At 42.0% G+C, this 16,786-nt stretch overlaps 1 protein-coding gene across 1 annotated transcript in view; it reads left to right on the top strand.

Annotated features, from left to right (window-relative positions):
- KIAA2012 (KIAA2012 ortholog) overlaps positions 1-16,786 on the top strand; it is a 120,074-nt gene that overhangs the window by 82,511 nt on the left and 20,777 nt on the right. The window contains exon 15 of the mRNA XM_036927998.2: positions 13,146-13,218. Coding sequence (XP_036783893.2) covers positions 13,146-13,218 — 73 coding nt within the window. The remainder of the gene's footprint in view (positions 1-13,145; positions 13,219-16,786) is intronic.

Here is a 16,786-nt window from a genome sequence, read left to right as displayed (position 1 = left end):
GGAGAATGATTCTGGGCAGCAAAACAAAAGATGTTTGCTACAAGTACTCAAAATAATTACCTTGATTCATTTCTTAGTGTATTAATTTGCTAGGGCTGCCATGACAAACTACCACAGACTGAGTGGATTAAACAACAGAAATTTATTTTCTCACAATTCTGGAGGCTAGAACCCCAAGATCAAGGCATCAGTAGGATTGATTCCTTCTGAGGCCTTTCTCTTTGGTTCATAGATGGCCTTCTTCCCCGTGTGTCTTCACATGGTCCTCCCTCTGTGTGTATCCACATCCTAAACTCCTCTTCTTATAAAACACTGGTCATACTGGATTAGAGCCGACCCTAATTATCTCATTTTACCCCTTTAAAGACTATTTCCAAATGCAGTCACATTTTGAGGTACTGGATGTGGACTTCAATCTATGAATTTTGGAGAACACAGTTCATCCCAAAACACGTCTATTAATGAAACTAACATTTTTGTCTTATCAATAGTTTAGTTCTTCCCTTAGGACTTGAAAAAATTGTGGTTGGTACCTTCTTGGATGAGATATCATCATCATCACTGCTCATTCATTGAAACTGCAGTGAGCATCTACTACTGATGTGTCCAGCACTTGCTGGGCATTTGGGATACATCACAAAGAAAACGGAGTGAGATCCTTATTCTCCTTCTGGCAACATGTATAGTATGTTCAAAGGTGATCTTTTTGCTATGGAAATAAGATAAGAACACATTTATGAACATCTAGAAACTACAGAATTCAGAGTGGGGAATTTCACAATACTTTTTTGTGTATTTCGTGCCCACAGTGATTTTGTATTACACTTGTGTGGCAATTTGGGCACCATATTATAGAGGAAAAGCATTGTCATTCCTGAGGCCCACTTTCCAGTCCACCCTTTCTGAGACTCACAGAAACTGTAACTCAGCCTGCTTCTTCAGGAGACTCACAGCAATAATAGGCTTTCTGACTCCCAAAAAACTCCTTTGCTTGGGAATTCTCTGTGTTAACTAGTTTCCTTAGGAGACCTTCTTCTTGTTGGCATTGTAGCTCCTGGATTCTTAGGGTCAGCCTTGTAGGAAGACACGAATCTCAGTGATGAAAAGGATGGTGAGTTCAGAGAAAGACAGCCAGCCTATTCTCAGTATCTGGAGCTGTATAGAAACCAACTCATTCTACACATTTCATCTGTGCATTTCCTTTCTATCCACAGGGCATTTCATTAGTTCTTGCCTGGTGCATGTAGAAAGCATTGTGCATTTCAGAGGATATGGATAAGAGATGAAAATATTGAGGCAGAAAAGGGGAATGGAAAGAGATGGAAACGATTGCTAACATGACTGAGCACTTACTCTGTGCCAAGCTCTGTCCTAACCTGTACAGGCAAAAACTCATTTAATTCACGGAACACATCTAAGAACTAGGTAGCATTCTTCCATCTTACAGATAAGAAAACCAAGGCACTGAGAGGTTAGGTAACTAACTTCCTGAATATCATATGATTGGTAACTGACAGAAACAAGATTCAAAGGCAGCTCAGTTTCTGAGCCCATGTTTTTAGCCATCTACCACAAAGCTTCACTGCAGACCCCATCTGAGTCCTATCCAATCAAAACCACTAGCTACCATGTTAGCTAAGCATCCAGCACAGCTCCTTCTAGAACATTCGATCCCTGAGCCCTCATCTAGTCTGCTGAAGGAAGATTTTCTGACCCTACAGGACTCTCTCTTTCCCCCCACTCCCGCCTGCATTCTGTGGAGTCAAAGTGAAGTTTTCTCTCCCAATATTCACTCAGTTCCCTTCAGACAACATATATTGAGCATCCTGTGTGTATCAGACACTACAATAGGCACTGAGAATACACAGATGAATCACAAATCATCTCCATCACTAGCCTTCAAGAAGCCTATAATCTAAGAGGGATATAAACAGAGAAACAGATAATATCAGCACAAGACTGTGGCAGAGGCAGGCGCAGTTGCTAGGGGAGAGTCATGTTCATTTTTCAGTTATTACATGTGGATTCCTCAAGTTAAAGAACTTCTTTATAACACTGAAGGCAACACCATTAGCCCTTTCTATAGGATAATCTGTATCAGGCTTAGATTTGGGGAGATACCTATAGTATATATCTAGGTTCACAGAAAAACTGAACCATGTTTTTACAAAATCTATTTTTTGCAAAAAGAAATGGTAATCAGTAAATAAATTAGGATAGAGGTTTTTTTCCAGGCACTTTCATCACAACCATCACAGAGGTAGCTGTCACTTGGTACCTCAAACTCCAGGGAGAGGAACCTACCTAAAATTGGGTACAAGATTTTGAGCAACAATCCCGCCCTGATTTGGGGCCAGCCACAGGTTTTATTTATGCAGGCAGATGAGGGCACATTCCACCAAGCAGATGACTATCATTGCCACTGAATCCCGCAGTCATTTAGGGAGGGACAGCATGGATTTCAGTGAGTGGAAGTAACAGGGAAACAATATTTGGCTTAAGATGTCCAGAGATGGAGCAGATCCCTCAAGAAACAAGTTCTGGTGCCTTAGAGACATTTAAACATGCTTTTTTGACCACTGGCAGGAGAGTTATAGAGGGATCAAAAGCTTGTTTCAAGAGGGAATGATTCCAGGACACCTCAGTGTTAATATTGCCAGGAAAAATATGCAGGGCATTGTCATATTTCTAAAAGGAGGAGGCCCAGGATTAAGTGAACTATTATCAATATTAAGGTACCAGACCAGTATTTGGGAAGCCCTGGGTCTTCTCTGACTCTGAGTGGCCTTATAATGCTTCTGGGACTCTGCTTCTACTTTAGTAAAATGGAGATGATAGAACAGTAAGGTGAGAATTATATGAACTAATCATTTTCAAAGAATGTTCCCATGTACAAAGGATTCAATTCATAAAGGAAAAGGAAACAAATATTCATTAATCCCTGCTAAGGGGCAGGCCTCTCACGTACTGAACCTTATTTAATTTTCCCAACTCCCTTCCTGGTAAGTGTGCAGATTGCCACCGTGAAGATGAGGAAACTGAGAATAGGTGAGAGATGACAACTGGTAACATGGCTGGCAGCACTGGGAGCCAGGGTCAGCGCCACGAAACCTACCACACCTGATACTGGTGAAGCCTGTAATTCTGTTCCAGTAAATAATTTAATCATATATTTTTGTTCTGGGTTCAGAACCTGGGAGAGGAGCATAGATTTAATAATATTTTTTAATCTAAATAACACAAAATACCTTAGGATTTTCATAAATCAGTGCTCTTCATTAAAGAAAAAAGTATGGTATCTTTTCAACACACAAGAAAAGTTCTATTACCTTGAAGTTGAAACTCTCAAATGAAATACTGATTTTCTTCCATCAAGAAAGTCCTTTCTTGTGTTATTTAGATGTGTTACACGGTATGTTACACAAAATTTCCAGATGTATTTTCCTAATCAAGGTTATTAGGCACTCTGGACAATATTTATTATCACGTCCATTTCTTGGATGTTAAGGCTGAGGTCCAGTGATAGGTCATGCAGCTGGCTCCCCCATCCTCCTGGCAGTTCCTTGTGAAAGCAGTTGTGGGCCTAGAGGTACCAAGCTCAGATGGGGCACTGTGCATGAGGGTAGTGGGCAGGACTGATGGAAGATTGTCCAAGGACAGAAGAGAACTTCAGGTCACCTGACCCAGCCCTGTCAGCTGAAGAAACTGAGGTTCAGGCATTAAGTAACTCGCATGATCTGTAAGGCACGAAGTGTAGGAGTCAGGGCTTCAGTGCCGAGTCTGTCCCCAGGACCTGTACCTCATCCACTCAGGCAGCTGCCTCCCTTGCCTGGTCTCAGCACTGCAGTTGTGCTCACGGTGTTTGTTCTCTCCCCACCCACCGCCAACCCTCCCCAGCCCTATGACACCACACTGCAGCCAGTGCTCTTTCTAAAGTCAGCAATGTCATAACACTAGTTTGCTTGCAATTCCTTACTACATCCCTGTTGGCCTGGTTAAATCCTGCATCAAAGATGTATTTCTTTTATAAATAGAAAAATGTAACAAATGCAATTTTTTAAAACTCTAAACTGCTACATACAAGATGTGACCCATGTCTAACTCACACTGCCTTCTTAACTGCAGCCACACAAAACTACTTTCTCATCAGCACATTCTACTCCCTCTGTTGGGAGCTGCCCTACCTCCTCTTCTCTGCAAGACTTGGCACCATGTCCATTGGTAAGCAAACCTATCCCAGCCTAATTGGCTTCGCCTCCCAGGATATCCTGCAGAAACCTTAAAAATCTCTCACAGCCTTTATCACACTGCATTGCAAGGGTGAAGATTTATCATTTCTCCACAAGGCAGTGAGTCTCTTACAAACAGACCTTTCAGCTTTATGCCTCCAATGCCTCACACCGTACCTGGCACACAACAGATACTCAATCAGTGTTCGTGGGCTAAACGGACAGATGGGGAGCAAGTGACTTGGCCAGAATGACAGAACTGGGATTTCAGTGCTCAGTCCTTCGGTTGGTTTTGTTCACTCACCAAGTGTTAGTACCTCGGTTTCAATCACTTGATTTAGCCGTTGCATTGTAACTTGCATTAAAAGTGACAGGTAGCATTTTATTATTCTTTTGTTTTTATTCAGATGTTGAATCCAAAATATACTCAAAAGGTTTAAAACTTTAAGTATGAAAGGTATGTCTCCCAGGTGCTCAGTTCCCTCCCCTCTGACACCACTGTTAGGAGGTTCCAGTATGCCCTTTCTCAGTTGTTGTATACATGTATAAGTAATACAGATATATACAAATAGACAGTATTTTATACACAACTTAACATAGTATACACATTGTTTGGAGTCTTATTTTTTTTTACTAACTTACCTTGGAGTTCTTTATATGTTAATTTGTAGAGATGCTTTTTGACTGTTGCATAGTAATCCATTATATGAATAAACATGATTTAGTTGAGGAATCCTCAATTGATGAGACATTTAGGTTGTTCCCAATCTGTTGCAATAAATGACCTTAGGTATAAGTCATTCCACATGTGTGCTCATATATCTAAAAAATTATGGTTTTTTTGATACTTTTCTAAGCAACATACAGAATTTCAAATTAAGACTATCACTTTTTCTTTCTTTTTTATTTATTTTATTTGTTTATTTATTTATTTATTTATTTATTCTGGTACCATTAATCTACAATTACATGAAGAACATTATGTTTACTACACTCCCCCCTTCACCAAGTTCCCCCACATACCCCTTCACAGTCACTGTCCATCTGCATAGTAAGATGCTGTAAAATCACTACTTGTCTTCTCTGTGTTGCACAGCCCTCCCCGTGCCCCCCATGCACTATACATGCTAATCAAAATGCCCTCTTTCTTTTTCCCCACCCTTCCCTTCCATCCTCCCCAGTCCCTTTCCCTTTGGTAACTATTAGTCCATTCTTGAGTTCTGTGATTCTGCTGCTGTTTTGTTCCTTCAGTTTTCCTTTGTTCTTATACTCCACAGAGGACTGAAATAATTTGGTACTCGTCTTTCTCTGCCTGGCTTATTTCACTGAGCATAATACCCTCTAGCTCCGTCCATGTTGTTGCAAATGGTAGGATCTGTTTTTTTCTTATGGCTGAGTAATATTCCATTGTGTATATGTACCACATCTTCTTTATCCATTCATCTACTGATGGACATTTAGGTTGCTTCCATTTCTTGGCTATTGTAAATAGTGCAGCGATAAACATAGGGGTGCATTTGTCTTTTTCAAACTGGAGTGATGCATTCTTAGGGAAAATTCCTAGAAGTGGAATTCCTGGGTCAAATGGTATTTCTATTTTGAGCATTCTGAGGAACCTCCATACTGCTTTCCACAATGGTTGAACTAATTTACATCCCCACCAGCAGTGTAGGAGGGTTCCCCTTTCTCCACAACCTTGCCAACATTTGTTGTTGTTTGTCTTTTTGATGATGGCAATCCTTACTGGTGTGAGGTGATATCTCATTGTGGTTTTAATTTGCATTTCTCTGATGATTAGTGATGTGGAGCAGCTTTTCGTGTGCCCGTTGGCCATCTGGATTTCTTCTTTAGAGAACTGTCTATTTAGCTCCTCTGCCCATTTTTTAATTGGATTATTTGCTTTTTGTTTTGTTGAGGTGTGTGAGCTCTTTATATATTTTGGATGACAATCGTTTATCAGATCTGTCATTTATGAATATATTCTCCCATACTGTAGGATTCCTTTTGGTTCTATTGATGGTGTCCTTTGCTGTACAGAAGCTTTTCAGCTTGATATAGTCCCACTTGTTCATTTTTGCTTTTGTTTCCCTTGCCTGGGGAGATATGTTCATGAAGAAGTCACTCATGTTTATGTCCATGAGATTTTTGCCTATGTTTTTTACTAAAAGTTTTATGGTTTCACGACTTACATTCAGGTCTTCGATCCATTTTGAATTTACTTTTGTGTATGGGGTTAGACAGTGATCCAGTTTCATTCTCTTACATGTAGCTGTCCAGTTTTGCCAGCACCATCTGTTGAAGAGACTGTCATTTCCCCATTGTATGTCCATGGCTCCTTTATCACATATTAATTGGCCATATATGTTTGGGTTAATGTCTGGAGTCTCTATTCTGTTCCACTGGTCTGTGGCTCTGTTCTTGTGCCAGTACCAAATTGTCTTGATTACTGTGGCTTTGTAGTAGAGCTTGAAGTTGGGAAGTGAGATTCCCCCCACTTTATTCTTCCTTCTCAGTATTGCTTTGGCTATTCGGGGTCTTTGGCAGTTCCATATGAATTTTTGAACTATTTGTTCCAGTTGATTGAAGAATGCTGTTCGTAATTTAATAGGGATTGCATCGAATCTGTATATTGCTTTGAGCAGGATGGCCATTTTGACGATATTAATTCTTCCTAGCCAGGAGCATGGGATGAGTTTCCATTTGTTAGTGTCCTCTTTAATTTCTCTTAAGAGTGTCTTGTAGTTTTCATGGTATAGGTCTTTCACTTCCTTGGTTAGGTTTATTCCGAGGTATTTTATTCTTTTTGATGCTATTGTGAATGGAATTGTTTTCCTGATTTCTCTTTCTATTAGTTCATTGTTAGTGTATAGGAAAGCCACAGATTTCTGTGTATTAATTTTGTATCCTGCAACTTTGCTGAATTCTGATATTAGTTCTAGTAGTTTTGCAGTGGAGTCTTTAGGGTTTTTTATGTGCAATATCATGTCATCTGCAAATAGTGACAGTTTGACTTCTTCTTTACCAATCTCGATTCCTTGTATTTCTTTGTTTTGTCTGATTGCCTTGGCTAGGACCTCCAGTACTATGTTGAATAACAGTGGGGAGAGTGGGCATCCCTGTCTTGTTCCTGATCTCAGAGGAAAAGCTTTCAGCCTCTCACTGTTCAGTATGATCTTAGCTGTGGGTTTATCATATAAGGCCTTTATTATGTTGAGGTACTTGCCCTCTATGCCCATTTTGTTGAGAGCTTTTATCATGAATGGATGTTGAATTTTGTTGAATGCTTTTTCAGCATCTATGGAGATGATCATGTGTTTTTGTCTCTTTTTGTTGATGTGGTGGATGATGTTGATGGACTTTCGAATGTTGTACCATCCTTGCATCCCTGGGATGAATCCCACTTGGTCATGGTGTATGATCCTTTTGATGTATTTTTGAATTCGGTTTGCTAATATTTTGTTGAGTATTTTTGCATCTACGTTCATCAGGGATATTGGTCTGTAGTTTTCTTTTTTGGTGGGGTCTTTGCCTGGTTTTGGTATTAGGGTGATGTTAGCTTCATAGAATGAGTTTGGGAGTATCCCCTCCTCCTCTATTTTTTGGAAAACTCTAAGGAGAATGGGTATTATGTCTTCCCTGTATGTCTGATAAAATTCCGAGGTAAATCCACCTGGCCCGGGGGTTTTGTTCTTTGGTAGTTTTTTGATTACCGCTTCAATTTCATTGCTGATAATTGGTCTGTTTAGATTTTCTGTTTCTTTCTGGGTCAGTCTTGGAAGGTTGTATTTTTCTAGGAAGTTGTCCATTTCTCCTAGGTTTTCCAGCTTATTACCATATAGGTTTTCATAGTATTCTCTAATAATTCTTTGTATTTCTGTTGGGTCCATCGTGATTTTTCATTTCTCGTTTCTGATTCTGTTAATGTGTGTTGACTTCTTTTTCCTCTTAGTAAGTCTGGCTAGAGGCTTATCTATTTTGTTTGTTTTCTCAAAGAACCAGCTCTTGGTTTCATTGATTTGTTCTATTGTTTTATTCTTCTCAATTTTATTTATTTATTCTCTGATCTTTATTATGTCCCTTCATCTGCTGACCTTAGGCCTCATTTGTTCTTTTTCCAATTTCGATAATTGTGACATTAGACTATTCATTTGTAGTTGTTCTTCCTTCTTTAAATATGCCTGGATTGCTATATACTTTCCTCTTAAGACTGCTTTTGCTGCGTCCCACAGAATTTGGGGCTTTCTGTTGTTGTTGTCATTTGTTTGATTATATTGCTGGATCTCCATTTTAATTTGGTCATTGATCCATTGATTATTTAGGAGCATGTTGTTAAGCCTCCATGTGTTTGTGAGCCTTTTTGCTTTCTTGGTACAATTTATTTCTAGTTTTACACCTTTGTGGTCTGAAAAGTTGGTTGGTAGGATTTCAATCTTTTGGAATTTACTGAGGCTCTTTTTGTGGCCTAGTATGTGGTCTACTCTGGAGAATGTTCCATGTGCACTTGAGAAGAATGTGTATCTTGTTGCTTTTGGATGTAGAGTTCTGTAGATGTCTATTAGGTCCATCTGTTCTAGTGCGTTGTTCAGTGCCTCTGTGTCCTTACTTATTTTCTGTCTGGTGGATCTGTCCTTTGGAGTGAGTGGTGTGTTAAAGTCTCCCAAAATGAATGCATTGCATTCTATTTCCTCCTTTAATTCTGTTAGTATTTGTTTCAGATATATTGTTCCTCCTGTATTGGGTGCATATATGTTTATAATGGTTATATCCTCTAGTTGGACTGAGCCCTTTATCATTGTGTAATGTCCTTCTTTATCTCTTGTTACTTTCTTTATTTTGAAGTCTATTTTGTCTGATACTAGTATTGCAACGCCTGCTTTTTTCTCTCTGTTGTTTGCATGAAATATCTTTTTCCATCCCTTGACTTTTAATCTGTGCATGTCTTTGGGTTTGAGGTGAGTCTCTTGTAAGCAGCATATAGATGGGTCTTGCTTTTTTATCCATTCTATTACTCTGTGTCTTTTGATTGGTGCATTCAGTCCATTTACATTTAGGGTGATTATTGAAAGATACGTACTTATTGCCATTGTAGGCTTTAGATTCGTGGTTACCAAAGGTTCTAGGTTAGCTTCTTTACTACCTTACTGTCTAACTTAACTTGCTTATTGAGCTATTATAAACACAGTCTGATGATTATTTCTCTCCCTTCTTATTCCTCCTCCTCCATTCTTCATATGTTGGGTGTTTTGTTCTGTGCTCTTTTTAGGAGTGCTCCCATCTAGAGCAGTCCCTCTAAGATACCTGGTAGAGGTGGTTGTGGGAGGCAAATTCCCTCAACTTTTGCTTGTCTAGGAATTGTTTAATTCCTCCTTCATATTTAAATGATAATCATGTTGGATACAGTATCCTTGGTTCAAGGCCCTTCTGTTTCATTGCATTAAATATATCATGTCATGCTCTTCTGGCCTGTAAGGTTTCTGTTGAGAAGTCTGATGATAGCCTCATGGATTTTCCTTTGTAGGTGACCTTTTTCCTCTCTCTCTGGCTGCCTTTAATACTCTGTCCTTGTCCTTGATCTTTGCCATTTTAATTATTATGTGTCTTGGTGTTGTCCACTTTGGGTCCCATCTCTCGGGAGTTCTGTGTGCCTCTGTAGTCTGAGCAACTATTTCCTCCCCCAGTTTGGGTAAGTTCTCAGCAATTATTTCTTCAAAGACACTTTCTATCCCTTTTTCTCTCTATTCTTCTTCTGGTACCCCTATAATGCGGATATTGTTCCTTTGGGATTGGTCACACAGTTCTCTTAATATTGTTTCATTCCTGGAGATCCTTTTATCTCTCTCTGTATCAGCTTCTCTGTGTTCCTGTTCTCTGGTTTCTATTCCATCAGTGGCCTCTTGCATCTTATCCATTCTGCTTATAAATCCTTCCAGAATTTGTTTCACTTCTGTAATCTCCCTCCAGACGTCTGTAATCTCCCTCCGGACTTCATCCCTTACATTTTGCTTATTTCTCTGCAGCTCTGTGAGCATTTTTATGATTTTTATTTTGAATTCTTTTTCAGGGAGACTGGTTAGGTCTGTGTCTGCAGATCCTCTCTCAGGTATTGTCTGAACTATCTTGGACTGGACTAAATTTTTTTGCCTTTTCATGGTGATAGTGGTGGCTGTAGGCAGGTTGCGGGTGTGTCAGCTGGGAGAAGGAAGTCCTTTCTTGCTTGCTGGATGCCTTGTCCTTCTCCACTGCCTGTGTTGGTTACCTGCACTTCTGGAACAGCCACCAGGTTAATCCCCTAAGCTACTGTGGGTGGGGTCTCTGTCAGAGCAGCGTGGAGCCCTGCGGGGAGTGGCAGGCACGCCAGGTGCACTCCTCCGTGATAGCGGCGCCCCTGCCGGGCAGCTGTGTACCAACAGCAGCCTTTGTGTGTGGCCTGGGCGGCTGTGCGTTGGGATGGGATTCCGGTTGGCTGCTGGAAGTGCACCTGCTCCCTCTGGCTCTGCTGCAGGTACGCGCGGGGCTCTCCCACGCGGGCCTCTACCGGGCTCCTCTGGCTCCACTGCCACCGGTGCATGCGAGCCGCACCCAGGCTGTTCGGTCACCGCCACTGTAGGCTCGCACAAGCCTCTCCTGGTCCGTTTGGGCACCATTGGCGCACACGATCTGCTCCTGGCCCCTTCCGGCGCCACCGCCCCCGGTATGTGCTGCCATTCTCCCGCTACTGGGCTGGTGTGTCAGGGTCCGCACCAGTTGGAGGAATGACTGGCAGGCTGCTTAGGCTGTGAGGGGCTTCAGAGCTGTGCTGCCTCCCCAGGGTTTAGGGCGCCTAAGGTTCCCCGGGATTCTCAGTTGCTGGCTAAGTGTGCCGGGACGACTTCGTCCAGCAATGGGGTCCCTGTCTCTTTAAGACTTGCAGAAAGCACTCACTTTTCTTTTGTCTCAAGGGCGCCGGTTGCGGAGACCTGCCCACAGGTTTTGCTTTTCCGTTTCTCTAATATCCAGCACCCTGTGCACCTTGTGTCTGTGCTACGGGTGCGGATTTCTAGAGCTGGTTGTTTAGCAGTCCTGGGCTTTCACTTCCTCCCCGTTCTGACTCCTTTCTTCCCGCCGGGTTCTGGGATTGTGGAGCGTTCGGGTCCCACCTGACCACAGCTTGTATCTTACCCCCTTCGTGTGATGTTGAGTTCTCGCAGATGTAGATGTATCCTGGCTGTTGTACTACAGCCACTGGTGTTTCTTTTAGGAATAGTTGTATTTAATGTATTTTCACAAATATATATGTTTTGGGGAGGAGATTTGCTCTGAACTACTCACGCCGCCATCTTCCCGTGATCCTCTATCACTTTTTCTAACAAGGACTTACCAGAAGAGTCCTTCCAAATATATCATTCTCTCTGCCTCCATCCCCCCATCTGTGAAATGAGAAAAATATTTCTTTCCTCTAAGCTCATAGCTGCATGTTGTTAAGACTTAACGTTTATCCTTCTTGGCTTTAAAATTCTTCCAAAAGAAGCAGCTTGTTTCTCTCTTTTAATCCAATTTCCTGTTAGGTTAAAAGGATTTATAAACAAGAATTTCATTTCAATTTATCTCATCTCTAGTCTTCTAACTTCGCATTTGTCTATGACTGAGGCAGGTTTTTTCTGCAATAATTTTTTAAAACCTTTCCATTTGTTCAAGGATGAATTCTTTTTTACTGCACCTAGGCCAAATCTGCTTTGTCTCCAAAATGAGAAATCAAAAGAAAGAAAAATACTTACCTGCTCCAGCTTTTTTATGTCAGAACATCTCATCATCTACAAATACTAAGCTAACACGTGAGAAACATACAGGGTAAAAAGCCATAGAGAAGAGAATGTCAAACAAATTAGCAGATAATTAATTGTCTCTTTCCAAAGCAGCTTGAGTATTTGATAGTAAAGTGGGAGACCGACTATCCCTAAAAGGGGTGAGGAACTTTAGTCCTAGGAGAGACTTCCAGGGCCATCCACATCAGAGCCTTTCTCTCTCGCTGAAATGAAGCTGTGGATTAAGCAGAGGTTCAGGTGACAAAAGCCAAGACTTGGGTCACTGACTCACCCTCTCACTTTGGCTACCGATGACCTGCTTTTCTAACATTAGAGGATCAGTGACTCTCAATCCCAGCTACATATTGGAATCACCCAAGAAGCCTTAAAAATGCCCTAACTCCAGAAAGTCTGATTTTATAATTTGAGGTTAGATACAGGAAATCCTTTTTTTTTTTAAGCTCTGAAAATAATTCTAATGTGCAGCCAAGGGTGAGAACCGCTGCTGCAGAGATTTCTGGATAGTAGGATTACAAACAGCTTGGGTCACTCAGAGAAAGAAGGAAGAGGGGATTAAATGTGATAAGAAACAAATCTGTGGTAATCCTGGACACCCCATAAAAGGACAATCTGACCCTTTTGCTCCCCTGCTTTATACCTTTGGTGCCTTCCATTTGTTCTCAAGATAAAGACCAAAGTCTTTAACCTCCCTTCAAGGCCTTGGGGGTCTGGCTTCTACCCACCCTCCCCTCTTTTCTCAGTCTCTACTGTCTTCCACCAAGCCCTTGGAGGTATCCTGCTTGCTTCCACTAGTTGGCCTTTGCCTGAGACATGCCTCTCGCCAGCTCTGGGAAGGCCAGGCATGCAGCACTGCACAGATGAATGGGACGGCCTCCCCACAAGCAAAGGGCAGCTAAGAAGCTACAGTGTTCAGCACCACAGCCAAGCCAGCCTGGCTCTTCAGGGCTGTTCATGCCGGCTGCAGACTTCTTGGACACTTAAGTTAAATAAGTTGACAAAAGGGGAAAAGAAACAACTAAGAAAACTGGGTTTCCTTTTACAAAAGGTCATGGACCACCAGAGTGTTTGTGTTTATTTTGTCTTATGTATTTTTTGTTATATGTTAACCTAATAGGAAAACGGAAATGAACTGGATCATCATGAAGAACCAGGAGAACCCCTCAGAGGAAATCTTCAAGACGCCCAAGGTAGAGACAGGCGTTGGGTTTTAAGTCTTATCACAATAATTGTTGGATGAAACTTGCGCTGTTCAAAGATTCTAATGTGGAATGACCCTTCCATTTCCTCTCAGGTCATGAGTTGGAAGTCAGAACACTGACCAGTGCTGAGTTCAGACTCCAGTGTGCTCCTGGTGTATCACAAACCAACTGATAATAACATCCTTTTATGTCCTTGGACTTACTAAAAGATTACTTTCCTGCCAGGCTTCAGACAGATGGAAGAGAGTAGAGACCCTAGGGCATTACAAAAAGGCCCACAGGCACCCCCACCTCCCTGCTCCTCCCGCTTTCCCTGGGCCTTGGACATACAGGTTTGGGAGCATATTCTATGTGAGGGATAATATTCCAACAGACAGGGGAACAGCATCATCAAGAGACCAGCCCCTGTTACCTGCAGCTCTGGGTGGCCAGAGCTACTTGAGAAAGGCTTCCTCCCAAAATTATGCTGCATTTAATAATGATGACTCTAGGAAATATTGGGCCCAGAAGTGGGTTTTTGGCCTAGCTCCTATTCCCAGACCTTGAGCTAGACGCTAAGCTCCTCCCGGGGAACACCTGAGGATACTGCATGACGCTGCAGTTGGCTAGGGCCAGGGAGCAGAGCTGTTCTTTATCCTCTTTGCACCTCACAGGAGTGAGAACGGGTGTGTGAGACTGTTGCATTCTCAAGGAATAGAGACACAGGGCTAGCCAGTCGGAATGTGCCGGTTGTTTGCTGTGCAAAGGCGTCCAGCAGAGGGAGCAGGTGAGGCCTGAAATGCAGCCTGTGCTGTCCTCCCTAAGCCAAACTTTCCCAGTCCTGGGTGCAGCCACCCTAAGGGGGCTCCTTTTTCTACTTGGCCGTTCTCCTGGCGCACATTTCTCTAATTCACATAAGGTGTTCTATATAGGCTAGCAGCAGCTGGTCTGAGCAGCTAGGTGGACTGTGAGCTCTGGAGTTGGACTACCTTTGCCTTAACTTCTCTGTGCCTCTGTGTCCTTAACTGAGACTGAAAATCGTACTCCCCTCATAAGTTTGCATGAGGAAGAAATGAAGTAATTCATGCACAGAGGCCCTTCAATGAATATTAATCTTGGCTTGGATATCATAGTGACCAAATAGCTGCCCTCTCATGATCACAGTTTACCAACCTGTGAAGTGACACCACAACCCTTCCTATCTCCCCTGGACCCTATGGGGTGAGGGAAACCAAAAGAACTCACTGGGGGATAAGTGTGCAAAGTCACAGATTTTTCAATGATATTCTAGTAAAAAAAAATTAATTTTTATACTCACTTAAAAAGATTTCCCTGCTTCTGGATATCAGACAACAAAACATTATGGTAGCCCAATTCCTAGGTTTGGTCAAGCTTTTAAGCAGGGTTTCTGTTAACATAAGTCTCTTGCCTCCTGCATTTTCAAAGCTGAGTAACAATGGCCAGGGAAACACATTCTGTCTCAGATCTTCCATATGGTGAATCACATATGCAGAATGTGAACAGACACAGCTCCAAGGTCCTGGCCAAGTACAATGGAGGCTTTAGGCAGTGCAGAACATGGCCAAATCTAAGCAATGGCCAAGTCAGTCAAAACAGATTTCCTGTCTCATGACAGAGGGACAGGCTCCAGCTGAGTTCCATAAAAGTTATTCAGACAGTCTTTAATGCAGTGAAATGGCACTGCAGAAAACTAAAGAAGGCATTTGCCTGTCCTGAATGATAAATGCTAATGTTTAAAAAAGGATTTCAAATCTTTGAAGGAAAAAAGGAGTAAGTGCCAAGGAATTTTTTTAAAACTATTTAAGGGTCAATTTTTCCCCTGATAGGTCTTAAGGTTAATTTTCAGGATTTTTTTTTTCTCCTTTAAATTAAGTAGTGTTCTTCATGGTTAATTATAAGCAGTGAACCAGTGGGAATACATGAGTCTTGGACTTGGGGACAATACCGCATGCAAGTGTTCACAAGACAGGTCAAATCAGCAACCTCCAAATCAAGGAATGTTTGGGAAACTGCTCTTATTTTAAATGCAAAACTTTCCTTTCCTCCCCTTTTCCCCACCCCCCAAAAGTCCAAGGAAAGAATAAAATTACAATTCTTGTTTTAATTCTTATTTCCTAGGCCAGGAATTCTCAAAAGTCAGTGTCATCAGAACTACCTAAAGGCTTGATAAAATAATTTCTGGGCCCCACCCCTAGAGTTTCTGATTCAGTAGACCTTAGCTGAAGTCATAGAATTTGCAATTTTAATAAGTCCCCAGTGATTCTGATGTTGGTGGTCCAGGGACCACACTTTGAGAAGCACTGTCCTGGGCCTTGCTTCTAGGATTTCTCTGAATTTGGCAGTGACTCAATTTAATCTGTTCTTTTAAAAATAATGGGGGTGGGAGGAATTGAGGGCACTGATTAAGCATCATCACAGTGATCAAGAGCACTGATTAACAGGTCTAATTCGTGGATTTGAACCCTGGGTCCACCACTTACTGTGTGGCCTTGAGTAAGTTCCTGAACTTCTCTAGACATCTTCTTTACTCATCTGTAAATGGTGATGCTAACAGTACTTATCTCATGGGGTGGTTGTAACATAAAGGTAATAAAGGTAATGGGGCTTATAAGAATGCCTGGCATACATCTTACTACACTGATGGACAGTGACTGCATTGGGGTATGGGTGGGGACTTGATAATATGGGTAAATGTAGTAACCACACTGTTTTTTCATGTGAAACCTTTATAAGAGTATATATCAATCATACCTTAATAAAAACGAAAAAAAAAAAAAAAAGAATGCCTGGCACAGAGTAGGTGCTCCCTAAGGGTAAGCTATAGTCTATTTCTTAAAAACCTTAATTTTAGTAGCCATCATTTGCACCTTGTCAGGAGAGACTTGTTCTAAGTTGATTACAAGATGATTTCTTTACTGCCCAAATCAGTCTCAGCAGCAGTGGAAACTTGCTCTTGGGGCACTGATTGAGTCCCCTGTGTAAGTCCTTGTGCTTAAGCCTGGGTGTTGGCACAGACCCAATCTGAATGAAGCTGGCTTACCAGTCCCTGCACTCCATGAAAGGTTATGTCGCAATGGTGACATAGCCCCCTTGGAATGTGGCAGAACTAAGATACTCTGAGGAGGAGCGAGAGATCTGGGGAGGCCTGCTTAAGGTGCAGAGGGTCCCTGATGCTAGCTGGAAAAACTCAGAGCACTTGCTTTATTCAAGAAATTGGTGCACAGTAGTTAAGATGTTGGTACAACTGCTCTAACAAAGACCAAAATAAAGTGACTTCAAACAAGAGGGAAAGTTTCTTTCTTCCTCATGGAAAAGTCTGAGCTGGCAGACAGGAGGCAGGACAGCTCTGTTCCGTGAAGCTGTCCAGGGACCACGTTCCTTCTCTCTCGTTACCTCTCTGCCATCCCCTTTGCTAGTACCCTTGTCTGCATGGTCAGCTGGCTCACATCTCCTTCACCCTGCAGGACAGGAGAGAAAAAGTCAGGGCTGGGCCCACAGCTACCTTCTAAGGGCACAATTAAGGAACTGCACCTATCCCACCTCTGCTCACATTCTA

Source organism: Manis pentadactyla, chromosome 6, assembly GCF_030020395.1.
Source record: "Manis pentadactyla isolate mManPen7 chromosome 6, mManPen7.hap1, whole genome shotgun sequence".
NCBI classification, from domain to species: domain Eukaryota; kingdom Metazoa; phylum Chordata; class Mammalia; order Pholidota; family Manidae; genus Manis; species Manis pentadactyla.
Note: the sequence above shows the minus strand (reverse complement) of the source record. Positions and strands in the feature narration are given on the sequence as shown.